At 37.6% G+C, this 20,932-nt stretch overlaps 1 protein-coding gene across 3 annotated transcripts in view; it reads left to right on the top strand.

Moving 5' to 3' along the window:
- Window positions 1–4,392, top strand: part of PROX2 (prospero homeobox 2) — a 24,397-nt gene extending 20,005 nt beyond the window's left edge. For all 3 annotated transcript variants that reach the window (XM_027844696.1, XM_027844697.1, XM_027844698.1), the window contains 3 exons: window positions 32–139; window positions 2,198–2,392; window positions 4,066–4,392. In XM_027844696.1, coding sequence (XP_027700497.1) covers window positions 32–139; window positions 2,198–2,392; window positions 4,066–4,251 — 489 coding nt within the window. In that variant the 3' untranslated portion in view covers window positions 4,252–4,392. The remainder of the gene's footprint in view (window positions 1–31; window positions 140–2,197; window positions 2,393–4,065) is intronic.
- Window positions 4,393–20,932: the final 16,540 nt, after the last annotated feature.

Below are 20,932 nucleotides of genomic sequence, written 5' to 3' on the forward strand. Positions count from 1 at the left end.
AAAAAATTATCTCTCCTTGACCATGGAGTAAATCCAAGAGGGGCTAAACCCTGGCCACCTGAAGAAGGCCAAGTTGATGTTTTTCTTTACCCGTTACCCAAGCTCCAGCCTCCTGAAAGCCTATTTCCCTGATGTTCAGGTAAAAACAACTCAACTCATTTGCATGGCTAATGCAACCAATCAACAATTTTGAAAATACTTCACTGGTTTTACTTAGCAAAGGAGCAGACATAAGCAGTCCTGCCACTTTGAATCATGTACTACTTTAGCTCCCCCAAGTGGCTAGTAAAAGAAACACATTGAAATGGAATCATTTGACCTTACAAAGGCTGAGTAGGACAACAAGAGTTACAGAGTAGACAAAAATAAGTACAAGTTTTAGTGAGCTTTTAAAAAATTTATTTGAAGGCCTTAGGATCATAAACTACTAAGAGTGGGAGGGACCTTAGTGATCTGATCCAACCCTCTTACATTTGAGGAAAAGTTGGAGATGACATAAATAGCTGGTGCCAAGGCCAAGACCGGGACTGTGGTCTCCACACAGTGCTCTTCCCACCGCACACCACTCTAGTTCTAATCATTTACTTGAACAGCAGAGTTACAAGAACACAGAGAGAGATTGATATATAGCTCTGATCCAGTCAGGGCTACATGCAGGAATTTTACACAGTGGGGTCACAGACATAGCTTTAACACAGAGAGATGCAGCAGGGGATATCTGGCTTTCCATCTTCTATCCAGAGGGGTGAGGGCTGAGCTATCAATCTGAATGAACTAATCACTGTTTCTCTTGAGTATCTGTTAACAGTGGCTGGCTGTCCTGATCTTGACTCACCACCAGCCAGAGCCGGGATGTGGGCAGGCAGGCTGGAGACAGCTCGAACATGCTCACTTGAGAGTTAAGTGTTAAATTTGTTAAATTTTCAGTGTGAGCATGTGTACCTTCAATATTGACAAATGTTACAAATCAGGGCTTGACTTACTGCTTTGCTGATTTCCAGACTTAAGAAAGTGTTAATAATGCAGACTAAGCTTAAAGTGTGTCTTGCACACTTTCTCCCCCTAGAGAGTTGGTTGTTAATCATTTACCAGCACACTCCTGGAGGAAGGCTATAGGAACATGGTTTTTTTCTCCTCTAACCCTTTGCTGATTTAACCTCAGGTGGCCTTTGCAGCAGTCTGAGCATACAAAGCGTCCCTATTGTTCTGGAAGTACCTGATCGACTGTGGATATCAACAAATCCTCAAACTACTGCTTAGTTTTCCTCTTTTAACCCGGGGGTGGGAAGGAATCCCAGTCTGCCTGCACCTTCACATGGACCAAAGCCCTCAAATGCCCTAGTAAATTAAGCCCTTGCATCTAGTATTCCCACTGAAAAGGTTCTAATCAGTGAGACACAACATTGGAAAAGAATGACTAGAAGAAGTAATACGATTGGTACCTTTAGCAGTTTATATCCATCCCCAACTTTCAGTGTTTCAAAGTGCCGGTTGGCTGACCCAGACCTAATGTAGACATCTATGCATGCCAACTGTGATAGAGTAAAGGGAAACCTAGCTTTGAGCTATTGGAAATAGGATTTCTGTCCCTCATCATCAAAGAAGAATTTGTTGAGTGACCTATGTCCTTGGCCCTGTCTGTGACAGAAAAGACTTTCGTGAACTCTGTGTCTGAAGCAAACCTAGATTTACTCATCCTCAAACACATTCATCTTGCAGCTCTGTGTTGCTGACAAGCTGTTTTCTTGAATGCCATCCCTACACGTTACCCATGTCTTATTCTCTTCTGGGGGGCGGGGAGTTGGGGGAGTTGACAGCAGCCATGCAGTCCAGCTATGTGCATGAGAACTCTGCACTATACCTGCTGATCCTCTATTTCCCAACTACATACAGTATAGTGTTCACCTTAGGGGACTAAAAACCAACAACCAAGAGGAGCTCAGAAAGCTGAAGAAGTAATTCTTTCCTAATAGGCAACACAACACTGATTTTGTTCTATTTCTAAATGAAGAATATGGAAAATAACCATGACACTTGTAATAATAATAATAAAAAAGCAATGCTTTTTAGAGAAGCCAAAAAGCCATTCACATCACCCCATCATTCTGAACTGGCTCTTTACAATTCCATATTTTAGGGCCTGATGAGAATAGGGGGAGCATTTTAATTTTTGACCAATTGAAATTTTTCTTTTCAGTTCAATCGCTGCATCACCTCCCAGCTCATCAAGTGGTTCAGTAATTTTCGTGAGTTTTATTACATCCAGATGGAAAAATTTGCCCGACAAGCTATCTCTGAAGGAATCACAAACCCAAATGTGCTGAAAGTTCCCAGGAACTCAGAACTCTTCCGGACCCTCAACATGCACTACAATAAGGGAAATGACTTTGAGGTAACACTACCTATTTGTTTCCCACAAGGTCTTATAGTCAATTCCTGTGTGATGATGAGAGTTTAAAGGAATATAATGTCGCTTTCCTTGAGACCAATGGAAGATTCCTAAGAATGACCTATACGGAGTTAACCCAGAAGTTCCTGCCAAAGACCAGGAATGGAATTGAGTAGAACAAACCTCCATTTCATTGTCCCACTGTGTTCAGGCCTTTGTTTAGAAAATATCATGGGTCCGGGAAGAGAGAGAAATCTACTTTAATCTTAATATTTATGCAACATTCAAATTCCCAATCCCTTATGAAGTTTTTGAAGAAGGCACTCTCTGTAGTATACCTTAGTGGTAAAGCTGCCAATACAGGTGTATAGACTACTCTGTTTGGTTGATGTTTCTGCACAAAGAAACAGACAAATCTCTTATCTACTTATCTACCATTGACAGACAACTCATTATTAGACTAACATGTTGTTTTCTCTGAGCCAGAATTGATCCTATAATGAATTCTCCCCTTTCAAAAACGACATTGTTATTTGATTTGTTCACTCATTCATCCATCCATCAATACTTGGTCATGATTACAAAGAGATTATCATCTTACCTCTGGGAGGGGAGGTATTGACTTCAGTTGGTAAGGTAAACTCAATTAGGAGTTTCAAATAGATTTTTGGAAACTAGGGACTTGAACTAGAATTTCCTTCTTTTGTCTTGAGTATGTCATCCAGGGCTGGAATGGACTTTAGGAATCATCTCATCCAACCCTTTCATTTTGCGGACAAGAAAACAGTCCCAGAGAAGTAAAATAAATCCCACAAGGTGATACAGAACTGCCTGGGGAGCTCTCTACCCTCAATGCTTCATAGATTCTCTTAAATTCTGGTTGCTTCCTGATCATTTCAACTTGATCCTTAAGAAGTCTCTTTTGGCTGGCACATGAAGTAGCAAAGCTGTTTCAGATACTTACTCGATTTATTCAGGTTTGCTTAAAAACAAAGGAATAACTATGTGAAAAAGTTAATGCCACATCTCTAAACTTTGAGACACCATCTGACATGCAGATACCGATGAAATCCTGGCTCTCGAGCCCAGAATTAACAGATGGGGCCTGCTCATTTATGGTGATATTCTAGGAATTTGGGTCCACTTTCTATAGTCTGGCCAGATTTCTGGGCTTGCCTCCCAGTTGGCACTGGGACCAAAGAATTCTGAAATACTCGGGTGAGCCTGGAAGGGAAGGAGTTGGGGGTGGGAAGTAGGGAGTGCCTGGGTATGAGCAAAGGTACCATTACTTAGATATCTTCTTTATGTCAAGTTTATAACACTGAAAAAAAGCCATGGTGTATGAACCATAGATTTTTATGTAACAGCAAGGTATCACACTCACTTACTAAAATACTAGCCCACCTGTAGGTGATTTACAAATCTGGCAACCTGGAATGTTCCTTGTGTGCTCACAGGCAAGATTCTTGCTGTTGCCACCATCTAGTTTGTATTTGTTCTTTGGTGCCTTTTGAAGTGGATCCTGGAACTTACTCCCACAAAAGTCAGGGAGGATCTCAGCTCCTTGGTTCCTTCTTCGGTAGGCCAGTGATGCCCAGCCCAAAACTCACCATGGAATGTATACTGTGTAATGTGTGTGGTGGCCTTGCCATTCGTTCATTTCTTTGCCTCGGCAGGTCCCAGACCAGTTCCTGGAAATTGCCAGCCTGACACTGCAGGAGTTCTTCAATGCTGTCACAGCAGGGAAAGACTCAGAGCCCTCCTGGAAGAAACCCATTTATAAAATCATTTCAAAACTGGACAGTGACATTCCTGAGATATTCAAATCTTCCAGCTGTCCACAGGAGCTACTTCAGAATTAAGAGTCTACTACTAGGAGTCCTTTTTCATGACGAGAAATGTGGAATAATGTGCCAGAAAGATACTGGCCTGGGCTTAATGTGCATTTGTATTAAAGGGCAAAAAATACAGCTTTACTCATATGGAAAAGCAAAAAAAATAAATAGGACTATTACCATTTCTCTGTCAGGATTCTCTTCCCTGAGTCTCCAAAGATTTAATACTATGAAATTACATCAGTTAAGTGCAACTGATTAGCTTCACACGTGTTATATAGGATTATCATACATGTGATATTTGGAACTTAGTAAGGATTCTACAGGATTATACCCAACCCTCTTGGCTGGGTACTGAATTTCTAGGTTGTCCACGATGGATATATTCCATAAGTATTCCACCTCTTTGGGATACATATAACGTAGTAATAAGTCTGTGATATCCAGCAATGGCTAAGGCCCCACATGTAGTTTAGTACCTAGTGCTTTAGCTGAGGGATCCAGGACACACTTACATAGCGCTTCAGGTCAACTTGCTGCAGGAACTTAAGGAGCCTTTACAGTGTCACAGACCTTAAATGCACTGCAGTTCACTCACTACTATTGGAAAGCAGCCAATCGGCCAGGGGCTATCAAAAGTCTCTAGTGATCCACTGCAGTTGATGCCCAGGGAGGTAGCTTTTGGTGATGGCAATCCCCCACTGCAAACAAGGTTTCACCAAAGATCTCAGGAGCTCGGTGGCACTGCACGCTGTGTGCTACGGCATTCGCGAGACCACCTCTGCAATAAAGAAGAGAAAACCAGAGCTCAAAAGGCTACTGTAATATACTGACTGGGTACACCCGGTGGGTGTCTGAGCCACTTCAGAAGTCATGCTAGGGCGGTTTCAGCAGTTAGTGCAGTTTTGCAAATGCCAGTGGAACCTTCACTACTCCACAGTGACATAACTGTCTACTGCCTATCTTCAGCAGAGACTGAAGAATTTATGAAATCGACATTCTGGCCCAATGCAAACTGCTGACTCCCTCAAAGCACAGAACTTCGCAAAGCCAATCTTTACACAAAGCAGCATAGGTTTGTCGCTCAGTTTGAGGTTGGTAATTCTAATCAGGGGAGGTCTGTGACTTTACTAATTCTCCACACACATTCCACCCCACCTCTATATGCTGCCACACTTTGCTGCTCCTCCTGGAATCATCATAGCAGTAACAGGTGAAATGAAAACTTTTATTGAGGCCAGTTTAAATATTTGTTGGGTTTCTCAAATATAAAGAACTTGGGTTCCTTTTAAGTAAAAACTCAAGTGTAAAGAGAGACTTCTAAAAAATCTTTGAAGGTTATGTTTTGGTTTAGAAAAAAACTTCCCCAAGTGCCATGCTAATCCAACTGCATTCAAACCTCCTTTGACTTTTTCCACCTATAACACCTTTATAAAAAACATGCTAAACTGAACAGTTTTAAAACAAACAAAACCTAGTATTACTGAGCATAGTCAATCATTCCATATTATGTAAACAGAGCTACTAAACACAATGTCTACTGACAACTTGCACTACAAAGTCATTCATGGAAAATGATTACAAGTTTACATGACTAGCTCATCTATAGAGGTCCTGTTGTGAGTCTCAAACCTGAAATTCATTAGGATTAAAGACTAAAACAAAACTACTTCTCAGGCAGTAAACCTTGTCTCTGAGACGATTTAATTAGATGATGTATACAAATCAAAATTGAAACCATTTCTGCACCCCACAGTCTTTCCAGGAAGTATTCCCTAACCACAGAGCTAAGAAAAGAAGAATGTATAAACATATCTACTACACCAATAGAAGAATTAAATTTTATTGCATTTTCCTTTTTTCTGCCATTATAACTTTCTCTCTTGGGAACACTTATTGAGTGTGAACTAGTGTTCTTCTAGCAACCCAAATATTTCTAACGAACTGCTCATTCTTTCCATTAAGATATAATAGGCAGCTTTTTTCTCTTAAATTGGATATATTCACACATACATACTCTCCTCAAACATTTTACATTTGTTTATTCCTTTAATAGCATTCCATGGTCTCACTGGTGCTATTTATTCTGATTTAATGCCTGACTATTAGTTAAAAGCAGGCATTTAAATGATGGTCCATACAGGAAAAAGTTTATTACAAGGAATATTTATAAAGACTTGTTTTCTAACAGCATATATAACTGCAAACATGGCCTATACAGTGCAAGACAGACAATCAACTCCTTTGATCTTGAGTTATTAGAACTCTTCATTTTCCATTCGAGGAAGGGCAAAACATAAAATGTTGAGATGACAATGTACATGCTCCCATTAACAAAGCCCCAGGAATCAATTACGACCTTTTCCATTTAAAAAAAAAAAAGTGTTCATGGATTTCTAGGTTTATACTGGCAAAAATCACAAAGAGCTCTTCTTGGATTCTCTTCTACTGCTCTAATACTTCAAAAATCTGTGATTTCCTTAGTGTACTTTTACAGATGCAAATCACACCCTTACCATAACTTAAAAGAGTTGGTAGGGTCAAAAAATGCAATACCCTGCAGGCATCTTACCGATGAATGTTTCCAAACTTGGTTAGACTGGTCTTCAGATGATCTAATCCAAGGGTGGGGAATGGCCTGGAGGCCACATGTGGCCTTCTAGGTCCTTGGATGCAACCTTTTTTTGACTGAGTCCAAGTTTTACAGAACAAATCCTTTCATTAAGGGGATTTGTTCTGTGAAGTTTGGATTCAGTCAAAGGGCTGCAGGTGAGGACCCAGAGGGCCACATGTGGCCTTGAGGCCACAGGTTCCCCACTCCTGAGCCCACAGATGAAGTCTTTCCAGCTGGGTAGGATCTGCAAGGGCTTGTACTCTGCTAGTATAGCTTCTGAGAACCCGGGGTCACTTCCACACCTGATTATATAGAAGAGCCTTCACATATCACCCAAATTTCGTGGCTAATTGTCTACCTATTTAGGTGAAACTAAACCTTAATAATGTCTGTTGAATTTAACATTCAAGTCATGTTGCTTTTCAGAATTTCATGTTTAATTGTCTATAAGAATCTATTTCAATACCAACATTCCCAATGCAGCCTTACCAATTTCTGATCCTCATAACCTTGGTTCATTGCCTACCCATGCCTCTTTACCCCCAAAGCCAGACTGAATTCAGAACAGCAGAAATCTACCTTTGACCGATGTTTTAAAACCCTGTGAGTAAATGTATAGAATTCACACAATGCAGAGTAAAAAAACAGTATAAGATAAGGAGAAAAGCATACAATAATAGGAAGGGTTGGGAGAAAAAAAAGAGGGAGAAAAAACCCCTATTAGGCTAAAATCAATAACACATTTCCACCCCAGACTGAAGGTGAAGTTATGACACCTGTTGGTCAAAAGAGTGTCACAATGGTTGATAATTGCTTCTGGAATTGACACTTTGGTTAAAATACCTAGGTTTGTGGCAATATGACCAGACATTTGTTGACCGATCCATGCAAGACAGTGGTTTAAAATGTTTCAGGTTTTTCAGAATAGTCATTAAGGGGAGGAGGAGGGGGCTCTGATAATATCTATCTTAGAGATCTGTGCATGGCTGAGTAGATATAATACTGGAGTCAAGCAGTCCTCAGTTAAAATCCTGCATGTGTCACTGAAGCCTGCTGAGTCACAGCCCTAAGACTTATCAATTAAATCATAGATAGGTCATGATCTGGATTAGTGCAGGAATTCCCAGTTATCATAGATCCTTGATATAAACTGCACATGTGGTAGCACAAGGACACCAGCACCAAATATAGTCAAGTGCTTAGACATACTGCATGTGTATTACTTCTGGATGTTAAAGCAAACCAAATATGATTACTGGAAAGAGTATTTTCAGTTTGACAATAAACATGGCCCAATTTGCAGCTGCTTCTGAAATCCACAGATCTTTAGAGTGATCAAAGCCCAGGTAGTCATATACAAAAAGGGCAGATACTTGTCCTTTTTGATGAAAAAAAAATGTGATGAAATTTTGAGTCTAGGAGGCAATGAAAAGTATGTAAAGATAGGACATTTAAATGACTAGTTAAGTCTACAGACAGGTTGAGAAAAGGTAAGGATTCAGACTTAGTGATTTAATAGTTGTACCTTCTTTTACTGAGATTCCTTTAAAAAAAAACCTAAAAACCGTCTCTTCAGGTCATAGTTTTAGTATATCTGCTATTCCCTCATTTTATTAATCCACTTTTACTGTATTGTCTTCTTCCTAAATATTTCAGCTATTTCTTTCCTATCCCTGCTCAAACAGGTGTTCTTATTCTCTAAGACAACAGATCTCCCATTTCTTTTATATTGCCATGTAGAACCTCCTACCAAATCCTGATGCTCTTGAAATCATACCCTCACAACTAATTTCCCATTCTGCAACTGTTATTGGTACCCAAAGTCATCCTTAGGAAAGTATCCTAATCATATGATCTACTTCTCACACACATTTTCACTGCTAACACTACTTTTATACTTTACTCACAAATGAACTGTCCTTAACACTTATAATTTTGGGGTTCAAACTTCTTTAGTTGTACCTCTTGGATTTTCCTTCCCAATCAATGCCCTTACCAAAATCTTTTAATTTCTAACTTCAGTGTTTAAAGGACATAGCGGCAGTCAAGAATCATTAGGTAGCACTGGTGGAAATTAAGATCTGAACTTCTATCCCTGTGTTGAAATATTAACTACTTACTAGCTTAAGTAACTGATGTTACTTAAGGGAGCAGAGGCAGACTCCTACAGTGGATAGAGTGCTAGATTTGGAGTCAGAGAACCTGGGTTCAAATCTTGGCACTGCTACACCTGTGACCCCAACGTCACCACCTCTCTGGGCCTAAGTTTTCTTATCTGCAAAATAACAGGGTTGGACCAGACAACCTCAAAGATCCCTTCCTGATAAATATATGATACTGGGATCCTATGTTAACATACTTTGTAAATCTTTAATAAATGACTAATTTAATGTATTTTCTAATAAAGTGCTAACAATTATAATAAAGGCAGAAAACTTTAGCTCAAATCAACAAAAGTTGATACGAAATATAAATTAATATTAGTCTGGCTTCTTTTTCAGTCAACCACACATAAAGCATAATTAATGCTTCCTTGCAGCTTATAGCCAATTTATCACTTCTAAAATTACCCCACTGGTTGCTCAAAATACTATTTTCTATGGCTGTTTCCACATCCACTGAATAAGCCATTTTTGGTGGATTATATTTTTTTCATCTCTATATAGACTAGTTATCATATCAGCAATAGAACCAAAGTAATTTGGCTCTTTAAAAAGTTAGATCAATGTTTTCTTGATTCTAAGTTTTTTGCCATGTTTCAAAGTTCAAATCTTTCATCACTTAAAAGCTGGCTTCAGGATTATTTTCTTCACAGAGGGATTAGTTTACAAGAGCCATTCTCCTTCCTAAGTCCCATCATTTTTATTGCCATTGCCATTACTTTATTCTAAGCCCAGCTTCTTCAGTGACTTGTATTTATATACCCTGACTCCCTTATTCAGAATATTTACAACTGCATTACATAGTTTGAGGTTAATCAGCTTTTTTTTTTTTATAGGCAATTGGGGTTAAGTGACTTGCCCAGGGTCACACAGCGAGTAATGTCTGAGGTCCAATTTGAACTCAGGTCCTTCTGACTTCAGAGCTGGTGCTCTATCCACTGCGCCACCTAGCTGCCCCCGAGGCTAATCAGTTCTTAAGCAGATTAGAGAGTGAGGAAGATGTTAAATGCTTTGCTAAATTCTCACTATTTTAAATTACGAGTTTAGTATCTTTTTTTCTGCATCTGGTAGTATTTAATATTCTTTATATTCGCAATCTGCTTTTTGCCCATCATTGTTATCTTGATATTTAAGCATCTCAATACATGGTACTCCCCATGTCTCCATCCTTTGGCCCTCATAAAGGATTGAGTTTATTGAGGTTGGACTTAACAGGACATAAATGACAGAAATCTTTATCTACTGGGAAGAAAGGCAAAGCCTTGCTTTGCAAAAGGCTAAATGGTGCCAAGAAATTTCCGGGGAAAATGAGATGTCGAAACTTCCAACGAAACACACGGGTACAAACCTCTTTGTTAGACTGTACTTTATTGGCAACAACTAGACAACATAAAAAAATTTAAGAGAGGGACTTATCATAGAGAAACACCTAGTCCTCTCTGGAGTTGAAAATGATTCAACTCACTTTGCTTACTTTTGATTTCCTGTAGTAATGGCTCCATACATTTTGAGTCTAGAAACCTGTATTTCAAAATGTGCCTTTCTCTATAGCTTTGGCACTTTAGCAAGTATTCTCAAACACATGCTTAAACATCTTCATTCCTTGCTTATAGTAGGCAAATAGATATCGGTTGTGACGTCACAAATCATACTTTAGAAACAATAACATCTTGAAAATAAAATAAAATTTAAGACCGCAAGCAAATCAACATTTAAATGTATTTTTCATTGCTACTAAAAGAAAATCTTAGTGAATGCTGAAAAGGTACTTTTTCCTTAGTTTTTTCAAACACATTAATAACTTCATATTTAGAATGAAAAATTAAGTGAGTTTTCTTCTACCTACCATGCTAACCAACCAACATTCATCACAAAGCATTCAGTGTTAACTTCATCTGGAGATCCTGTAGGATTTTCAATGTTGAAAAAGCAGGTTATCATCTTGATATTTTATCTGAGTATTTGTCAAGCAGCTTTCAGGTGACTGGAGGATTCCAAGGATAAGAATCAAGGCAGTCTACCAAAAATATTTTTGAGGATGCTGAATTATGCATAGTTAAGGTACATCTTAAGTAGCTAACAATTTATGATGTAGCTGAAAAAGAAATATTTTGCCATTCTCCTGCTAGGACTTCTCTACTTCTACAAAGACCAGTCTTTTATATAAAAGCAAAGATGACCAAGAATGCAAAGTCTTCAAAGTTGATGTCAAGGCTCATTGATGAACACATTGAAATACTTGCCTCCTTTTTCTGCTACTGGTTCCTGCTGTTCAATTTCTGTGTAGTTAGAAGTTTTCGAGATGAGATGGCTACTAAGGAAAGGTAATGTCATGTCCTGGGGGAAAGAGCAAATGAGTCTTCATTGCCATTGAAGTGCTCTTATAAAAATCCTTAAACCACAACTTCTAATACAGAAGAATTGCCTCAACAAGCCACACTTCAAAAACATTCTTTGATGTAATAAATATTATTATATTGGGGGAAATGGATGAGGGTTGGCCATCAATACAAAGATAAATAACCCTATCAGACAAATATTTCTCTTCTAAATCCAAAGAGATGCCACAGGAAAGATTTATCCGATCCCCTGCACTCCCTCAAGTTTAAAAAAAAATTATTTATATCTTCTATTTTTTTCTAGTTCCATTATGACTACAAAGCTCTCAAATTGTTTTCAGGCTTGGGGCACACACATGGTTTCAATAAAAAGGTACATTTAATTGTTGACTTTATTTGGATACAATAAGCCAGCATCTCAATGTGCTGAAGTTACCCTTTGGCTGCCAGGCCTTTTTGGAAGGTGCATTAACTCTTTCAAGGCTACATTAGTTTTATTTAGCATGAAATGTTGACTTAGTTAGTAGGCATAAAAGCTGAGGTAATTCCATTTATGATAAGTACCTAGAAATCAGAAAATAATTTGCCCTTGAAGAATTCAACCAAATAATCCACACTTTGGTTACAGCTGTAATGAGAAACTTCAAAATCCGCACCACAGATCATATTTTATGAGTAGCTATTATTTCCTCATCACCTCCTTCAAAATATTTCAGTTAGAATCATGAAGGGGTAGGTGAGTCATATATGGATCCTTTTAAGTAGTCAAGGTTTCAATGTGTGTCCTCTGATCAGTGGAAGATGGATGATGCAAACAGTCTTCTCATCCTGTTCAATTTCTGTCTTTCGATGAATCCTCCATAGGGCTTTTCAGTGTAGTAAAGGCCTTCTTCTGGTTCCTTTACTATCTTAGTGGTATCAATGTAGTGCATTATTTATCCAACTGTTTGCTCTCATCCTTGATATAAGAATGGCCAAACTTTTTTAGTTAAACATGACTTCCATAATGAATGATTTTTAGCTGTATTTTAGTGTCCTTTTCATTTATATTATAATTATCATATATACTGTTGTTAGTTCTGCACTCTTCAGTTTATGTCAATCTTCTCATGTCTCAGAATTCCTCTTAGTCACCATTTTTTTAGAGGACAGTAGCATGCCACTATAGAGTACCATAATATGTCCATCCATTTCCCAAGTAATGGGCACCTACCCCTTCCAGTTTTTTGTTCTCTGAAAAAACTTCCTGATAAGTATTTTGGCCTAGGTGGGGCACTTCTGTCTTTGAATTCTTTGGAATATATGCCCAAAAGTGGGATCACTGGGTCAAAGGGTATGACCAAAACAATTTAGTGACTTTTCTTGAATAATTAAAAATCCAGAGTATATTAGTGCACCTGTTTTCCCATAGCTTCTCCAACAATATTTCTCCTTTATTATGTCAATTTGAAGCCTCAGCTGTTTTCATTTGCATTTCTCTTGTGTGATCTAGAGTTTTTTTTATCGATGCTACTCTTACATCATAGCCATTTTTAGATACTGCACCCACCCAAGCCCCTTGGCCTTAACAGTTAAACAAAACCAACCCATATATACATATACATATATATGTATATATGTATGTGTGTGTGTATATATATGTGTGTATATATATATATATATATACACACACACACACATATATATATATTCAGAGCCAGAGAGAGAGCTCATGTAACATTGCACCCCATAGTCTTCCCTATCCTCGTTTCCCCAAATAAATGAAGGCGGCTTATTTATTCATTTCTTTTCCAGGGCCAAGATTGGTCATTATGATCAGGTGGGATTAGACTAAATTTTTTTTAATTTTCATTTACATTTCTTGTTATTGTTTATATTGTTTTGGTTGTTTTCTTCACTCTGTATCAGTTCATGCAAGTCATCATGTTTCTTTGAATTCTTCACATTTGTTATTGCTTATTACATTCATAATTCATATAGCATAATTTATTCTGTCATTGCTCCATCTATAAACCCCCCACTTTTCAGTTTTTTACTACCATTTGGCATTCATAGGGCTTTTCTTTTTGCTTATAATTTCCAGTATGTATGTTACATACTGAGGAGTGGGACCTCTAATTTAAAGGCTAAGTATAGCTTAGTCACTTTTCTTGCTTAATTACAAATTGTTTTCCAGAGTGGCTGGACTAATTCAGGGTTCCACCAACAATGTAATGTTACGTCTGTCTTTCCACAGCCCCTTCAACAGTGAAGATTTCCTTCTTTAGCCACTGACTTGATGGGTGTGAGATAAAACCTCAGTTATTTCAATTTTTTTTTTTCTCCTTTAATGATTTTGAGCAAGCCTGCATATTGATAGTTTACAATTCTTTCCTGGAAAACTCAAAATTTCTTTTGGCCAAAAGATCAGGAATCTTTTGATTCCTATATTGGAGGAATGACATTTTGGCTTATATGTTTGTGTCAATTATATATCTTGGATATCAGATTTTATAATTACAGATATTTTAGGCAATTTTGGCCTTATTCAAGAGTTTCTCATTTTGTTCACACAGAGCTTTTTTACATAAATTATAATTATTTTTGTTATGGACACTTTGACCCCTTGTTTCATTGAGAAATTCCTCTTTAGACATTTGTGAAAGATGCTTTCTTTTCACTCTCTCCTCTCCCCTCCTCCCTTTAAGTTAAGCTATTTTGGCCACTTGGTGCCTATTATGGTATATGGCATAAGGAGAAAATCTAACTTTTGCCAAAATGTTTTTCAGTTTTCCTAATAGTTCTTGTCAAATAGGGAGTCACTCCCCCAGTAGTTTGTGTTCATAGGTTTATCATACTGGAATGCTACGTTCAACTGCTTTTGGGTCCTGCATGTCTGGTTTTTCCGCTGATCTAGTTTTCTATTAATTTTCCTTAAGATTTTAATTGTATTTATGTAAATCCGTGACTTGGTAGGTTAACTCAGAAATTTATGCATTTTTGAAATAGAGAGAAATTTTTCTATCACTTAATCAATAATTCATTGAACATCAATCATTTGGGATTTTGTATCCTGTTATTTTACTGACATTGTCTTGATCAGTTATCTTTGACGATTTTCTGGGATCTTCTGAGTAAACCACCATGCCATTTACAAATGGCTTTTCTCCCCTCTTTTTTTGGTCAAGGTTGATACTTTCTCTCTTGCTTTATTGCTAGAGCTAGCATTTCTACTACTAGGTCAAGTAGTGAAGATAAAAGACATTCTGGATTAACTGCTGTACTTACTGGGAGGTTTCCATTGTTTCTCTGTTGCCTTTGGTTTTAAGTATATACCTTTAATCCTTGCATCCATTTAATAAATTCCACTTGGTCATACTGAATAACTTTAGGAGTTATATTTGTCACAAAAATTCATCTAAAAGATTTCACTTATAAATTTTAATAAATTTTACATCAATAATTATAATGATATTCTGCTGTAGGAGTTTCTTTTTCTGCTTTATCCCAGGGACCAAGCCCAGTGCTCTTACCACTTATCTGGTTTATTGATTTTTGTTTTAGTCTTTTTAATAAAGGTCACCTCTTACTTTTAAAATTTCTATCATTTTTTTTTCTAATTTTACCGATTTCTCTAAATATCCAATTTCTTTTCTTTTGGGCTCATTTTAGATTTTCTAGTTTAGTTCAATAATCCTCTCTATTTAGTTTCCAGACATATTTTTCTTTCCACACCTGCTTTAGTTGCATCATTCAAATTTTGTTATTTTCTATAATGTATTAAGTAATTTCACATGTGCAGGACAGAGTTGGTCATCACAACAACCTAACTAGGATCACCATGCACTTCTTTGATCACTAGCTTTCTGAAATTTTAATTTTCAGTATTATGGAGTACAATGATTTACAGCCACACAGCACATCACTATAAGAATAATTCACAAGGTTGGAGATGAAACACAAATAAAAAAAAAAAAGAAAAAGAAAGATATGAGATTCTTCACCTCTCTGCCCCACTTTCTCCCCTACCCCAATCATGACAAAGAAGAATTTTTGGGAAAAGTTTTTTTTTGGGGGGGGGAGGGAAAGCAAGGAAGTACTATCTGGGATCTTTTCCATTAAAAAAATCTCTTCAAGATTACCTTAAAAATAGATTTCTGAATGCCTTCAAATTGTGTTGCCTGAAGCACTGATTTCTTCTGGATGTTTCTGATCAGGCCTAACCATTCTTCCCTACTTTATCTTTCTACAGTCTATTGCTATTATCTCACAATACACTGGATACAGAGGTAGTAGAGCCAAAATACATAGCTCCTGCTGCTGTCGATGGAAATAGATCACTGAAAACTACTGCCGATCTGTTCCACTGTGCAGCTATTAACCTCCTCCAGATTTCATCTTCAAATGATCTCTGGATGAATTGTGTTGGCTGCATCTCAGGTGAAGCTTTCTGCAGATTCTTCAATTATTTCTTAAGGCTATATTGTCCATCTTCCATCTTATATATGTTGCAATAAAAGTTTTTCAAATTTCAAATTTGTGCTGTCCATCTGCCATTTCTCTTAACTTAAAGCTATTACATGTTTTCTGGCTGGGACAATTTCTGATGTCTCAGGGCATCCATTACTTAAGCTTCTCTAAAAAACAATGGAAGCCAGAAACAATGTGTTTGGTTTTGCTCATTTCACATTTTTAGAGTGGACAGCTGATCTAGTCAAGCTTGAGCTGCTATGATCATTTATGCTGCCTATCTTTAGCCTCTACATCTCTAACCAGCTGTTTTCTATATGTTGATGGTCAACTTCACTTTCATGATGCTGTTAATGCTTGTCCCATCCGGCACTTTATAAATTTTTCTTTGAAAGTATTAGTAAGATACAGGCATAACTTCCTGATGTACAAGCATGAGACTGATCATAAAATCAATATCTTTTCTTCTTATTTCTTAGTCCTAAACCACATTTCCCACCACGGTTTTTCGTTGTCTTCCCTGTTGTCAACAGTTTGCAATGAAATAACTAAACATACATTCACTCATTTGGAAGAATCTTGTCACTTTCTTCATAGATTTTCTCTATCCTCTGTCAGAGATGTTGGCACAAGAGCTGCAATTATCTTCATGGAGATGTGCCTGCTCAAATTCACAATGAGCACTATAAGGGTATATAGATAAGTGCCACTATTATTTTCTTCTCATCTTTGGGCACATGATGAAACCAATTCTATCAACTCTATTATTACTCTTCTAAAGAGGATCTGAAAAGGAAAGTGTCATTTCTTCATTTAGTTAGAACTTCTTTAATTCTTTTGATTTTCAGCAAGAATGTCAATACAGAGGTGGTTCACTTCCTACAGTAGTCTTATCTCCTTAATAAGGTTCAACCCTGACGTCTCATGATGGTAAAGAGGTGCCCTCAAGGCTCCCAATGGCTCTTTCAGAGGATCCCAAGCTTTAGCTGACCTTACCAAGCAGAAAGGCTTTGAGTACAGGCCCTGAAACAGACTGTATCTGTAGTCTAAGAACAAAGCTAAGTATGAAAAAGTCCATCAAGTAATTAGCAATCAGGTCACAATATTTTTGGCCACTTCATGTGATGATATAGGCTAAAATACAAAATGATTCTCAGTCCTGTGCAATCCCTTCCTTCTTCTTCAGTGGTGGTAACAAAGTAATAGGAAAAGGGGCAGAGGCTACTAGGAATTACACGGTTCTAGGTCAAGTACAAAAATCAGTTTAACTGTTTGTTTCTTACCATGCAATCTTTGTCCAGCAACCAGTGAGCTGACACACATCACTAGAGCTTATATATTGAACACTTATGAAATCTCAGCAAATTTTTACTCTAACAACTTACCAATTCAGGGGAGAGAACTAGTATCAAGACAGCTTCCAATTATGAAAGAATGTATTTCTGATCTTATAAACTTACTTTTAAAATAAGAAGGTCCATATTTAATGAAAGTAGTTTGCTCTGGAGAGAAGCAGAAAGATCACTAGAGTGTTTTGTCTTGGCAAATCAAGTCTAATAGGTAAAAGGTAATGAACACAGAGAGCTCAAGAAGTCTTTCATTATTCCCTTTGCAAATATTCTGAGTAAAGAATTGCCCCACTTACTAGAAATCCAAGTACAGGGGCATAAAACAAATGAACAATATTAGTCAGGAGGAAGCGGTCACAAAGGGAAAGTATTTGATGAAAAAAGGAACGCATATTGACTGAAATGTCTATTTTTTTCTAGTCCACCAAAACACAACACACTTCTACCCCAAACTATATTTATTTTGATTTATAGCTGTTACTTTTTTCCAGTCTAAAATATTTTCAAATTTATTAGCTTTTCATCAGTTAATACCGCGGACCTCAAAAGTACAGTGATGAAACTTCATAAGCTGAAAAGAATTTAAAGTTAGGGTCTTGCACACACTCATACCAGGGGAATTATAAAAACAATAGAAAAGGAAGAGAGACAAGAAATCAATACATGGCAAAAGTATACCAACCTTCAAACTGCTAGTTGCCAAAGAAGGGCTGCAAGTGCTTCCATTTTTCCAAGGCAGAAACAATACAAAAGAATGGCAATTTGATAGCAAAATATTGAGATCAAATTCATATCCAGGCATAGCCACAGCTGTCCATTTAACCCAAGGAAACTTTTCTTCCTTTAGAACAGGAATGTGCCTACTAGATAGTACTGATAAGTTCCCTTTTTAGGTGCAGAAAGAGCTATAACAAAAAGTGTGTATAGAAATGAGAACATTGGAGAACACCACCTAATAAGGCCCTATCTGTATTTTCACACTAAAGGAAGCAATCAACAAAAGTGTTCTACTGCAAATTCTACGTTAAAATAAGTGTTCATTGTTTTCCAGCACTTAAGGGAAACAAAACTTACCACACCCCACGATATGAAGGAAAAATTGCTTTTAAAAAATTCAATCTGTACATTATTGCCTAAAATAACTAGAATTGTAATATTTCATTCTCTCTAACCTACATCAATATTTATATTTCCCTCCACACAAACATCCATGTGCACACACATTTTTAAAGCACTTAAATTTGTTACCTCCCTGATTCATGCATCTGTAGACATCTGCCACTGAAGTTACTGCTATACTGGAAAGGGGAAAAAGACAAATATGGAGGATTTTTGAAGTATCTGTGAACTAACCTGTATGTGTTAATTTTGCAATCAAAATGGATTATGCCACTGAACGACGTGGGAGAAAAGCACACGAGAAGCTGTGGCAAAAAGTTACTACAGTGCTGTCTAAGGAGCTGGGAGTTTGCTTTGCAGAACTGAACAACCTGACGTTGTTACATGCATGTTTTACCATATGCTTTTTCTACATGAAATTGCTCTGTTTTCAGGCAGTAATAGAGTAAACATTCCCATGAAGTTTATGACTAGTGTAATTAACGGGGAACAAATATCAGAGAATTTCTTAAATAAGCATTTAAATGATGTATTGAAGTAGTAGGCCCAAACATGTTAAGTGTTTTGGGACAGCATTAAAGACAGTAATCATTGGTATCATAGACTTGCCATATCCCAATCTATTTTTTGAATAATGCAAAGTCCAGTCTTTTGGCAAATTTACAAAAGGAAGTCTAGGTTCAAGATTAATGTCCTTCCTACCTGAGGAAGTCAGCCTGGACTAATGTTAAGAACACTGGACTAGGGGCAGATAGGTGGCGGAGTGGATAGAGCACCAGCCCTGAAGTCAGGAGTATCTGAGTTCAAATCCGGCCTCCGACCAAATACTTGATACTTACTAACTGTGTGACCCTGGGCAAGTCATTTAACCCCAACTGCCTTAAAAAAAACAAAGACAAAACACTGGATTAGGAGATCAGAATCCTATTCTAGATTTTACCACTACCTAGTTATGTGACATCAGGTAAATTTTTTCATCTCCCTGCACTGAATTCCCCATTATAAGATGGAGTAGAGCTAAAAGGTTTCAAAGATGCCTTCCAGCTTCAACATTCTAAAGACGAATACATGCCTACTATGGAAGAACACTGAAGCAAACACAGTAAAGTCCTAAGTGTCATTTTCCCTGTGCATGGGAAAAAAGAAAAACACATGTAGAAAAATAAATTCTGGTTACACATTCTGTCAAAAACATGGAGTAAAAATCTCTCTCAAGAAAGGAATATTAGGGGGCAGGTAGGTGGTGCAGTGGATAGAGCACCAGCCCTAGAGTCAGGAGGACCTGAGCTCAAATCAGGCCTCAGACACATAACACTCACTAGCTGTGTGACTCTGGGCAAGTCACTTAACCCCAACTGCCTCACCAAAAAAAAAAAAGAATATTAATCTGGAAATACAGGTGACTTTAATCACTCAAATATAGTGGAGAGTTTTTAGCCTACATAACATTGCCAAAAGCTGAAGGACACCAAATGTGCATATTCGAGAGAGATTTCAAGCTTCTTACAGAAAGGAATGACTACCGTAAGTGGCAAACTTATCAACCTTTCCCCCCTTGTTCCCTCATGTTCAAACCGTAGGCTCTTTTTGGGATTGGATCTCAAGATCAGGGTCAGAGGGTGATCAAGACAACTACAGGGCAAGATGAAACTGCAGAAGAAAACAACAACGCAGACACTTATGGGGCATCCAAGTGGGTGGTTTACAATCCAAAGGTGCATACCTTGGCTAATCCATTTCAAAATGTGGCATTTCTACAGTATTTGTCCCCAGAGTTAGCATGTGTTTATTATTTGTTCAAAAGTTGGAGCTAATTATTGCAATCCTAAAGAAAGGAGTTGTAACCATAAGATAGGAGATTTTTTTTTCCCTTCAGACATTAAAGCATCTCCATTTCTCACCCATATTTGAACAATATCAGGTTCAAATTCATAAAGAGGAAACAAACTCCTAGTAAATTTTGAGTAAACTGAATGTCAACATTAAATGGGTTAATGTGGATAAATGACATGTGCTATCAGTCATTAAAAGATAAGGGCCAACCTCAATAACCAACCTCAATTTCAGGGATTCCCCAAAAGCGAAAAAGATGAGATCCTTGCTCCAACAAAGTCTGTTCAGAGGCGATTAATTACATGTGAAATTACATGTATAGCTGAACTAATGGAATACTTAATTCACTTTGAAATTTAAAGATGTTAGGATTTTCCCATCATTATTCAATTCATTTTGCAGTGATATTGAGAATACTAGAATAAATGTAACTGTGTGTATGTATGTATATATGTATGTGTACATCTATATCTACACAGATACACATACACACACATCAGAATCTTAGAAGCACAAATAGCACACAGAACTCTATAAGAGGTATTGCAGAACAGCAAATAGAGAGCCATCATCCAAGTCATGAAGACCTGGGTTTCTAGTTTTTCATGTCCTGGCTGTGTGACTAAGGACATGTCACTTCATCTCTAAGTGCCCCCAGATAAATCCCTAAGACTCTAGGTAGGATATCACTTGCCTACCTCCATGGGTGAAAGGAGATTCCTCACCAGAAGTTCTTTGCTAGAGAAATGAAACACAAATCTAGTCCCTTCTCCCTTCACACACATTGCCCCCCCTCCCCTTCCCACAGCCAAAGTTACACAATTTAATCTCCTAAAGGGCAGG

This window comes from Vombatus ursinus, unplaced genomic scaffold, assembly GCF_900497805.2.
Source record: "Vombatus ursinus unplaced genomic scaffold, bare-nosed wombat genome assembly UNPS02014945.1, whole genome shotgun sequence".
In the NCBI taxonomy this organism is placed as follows: Eukaryota; Metazoa; Chordata; class Mammalia; order Diprotodontia; family Vombatidae; genus Vombatus; species Vombatus ursinus.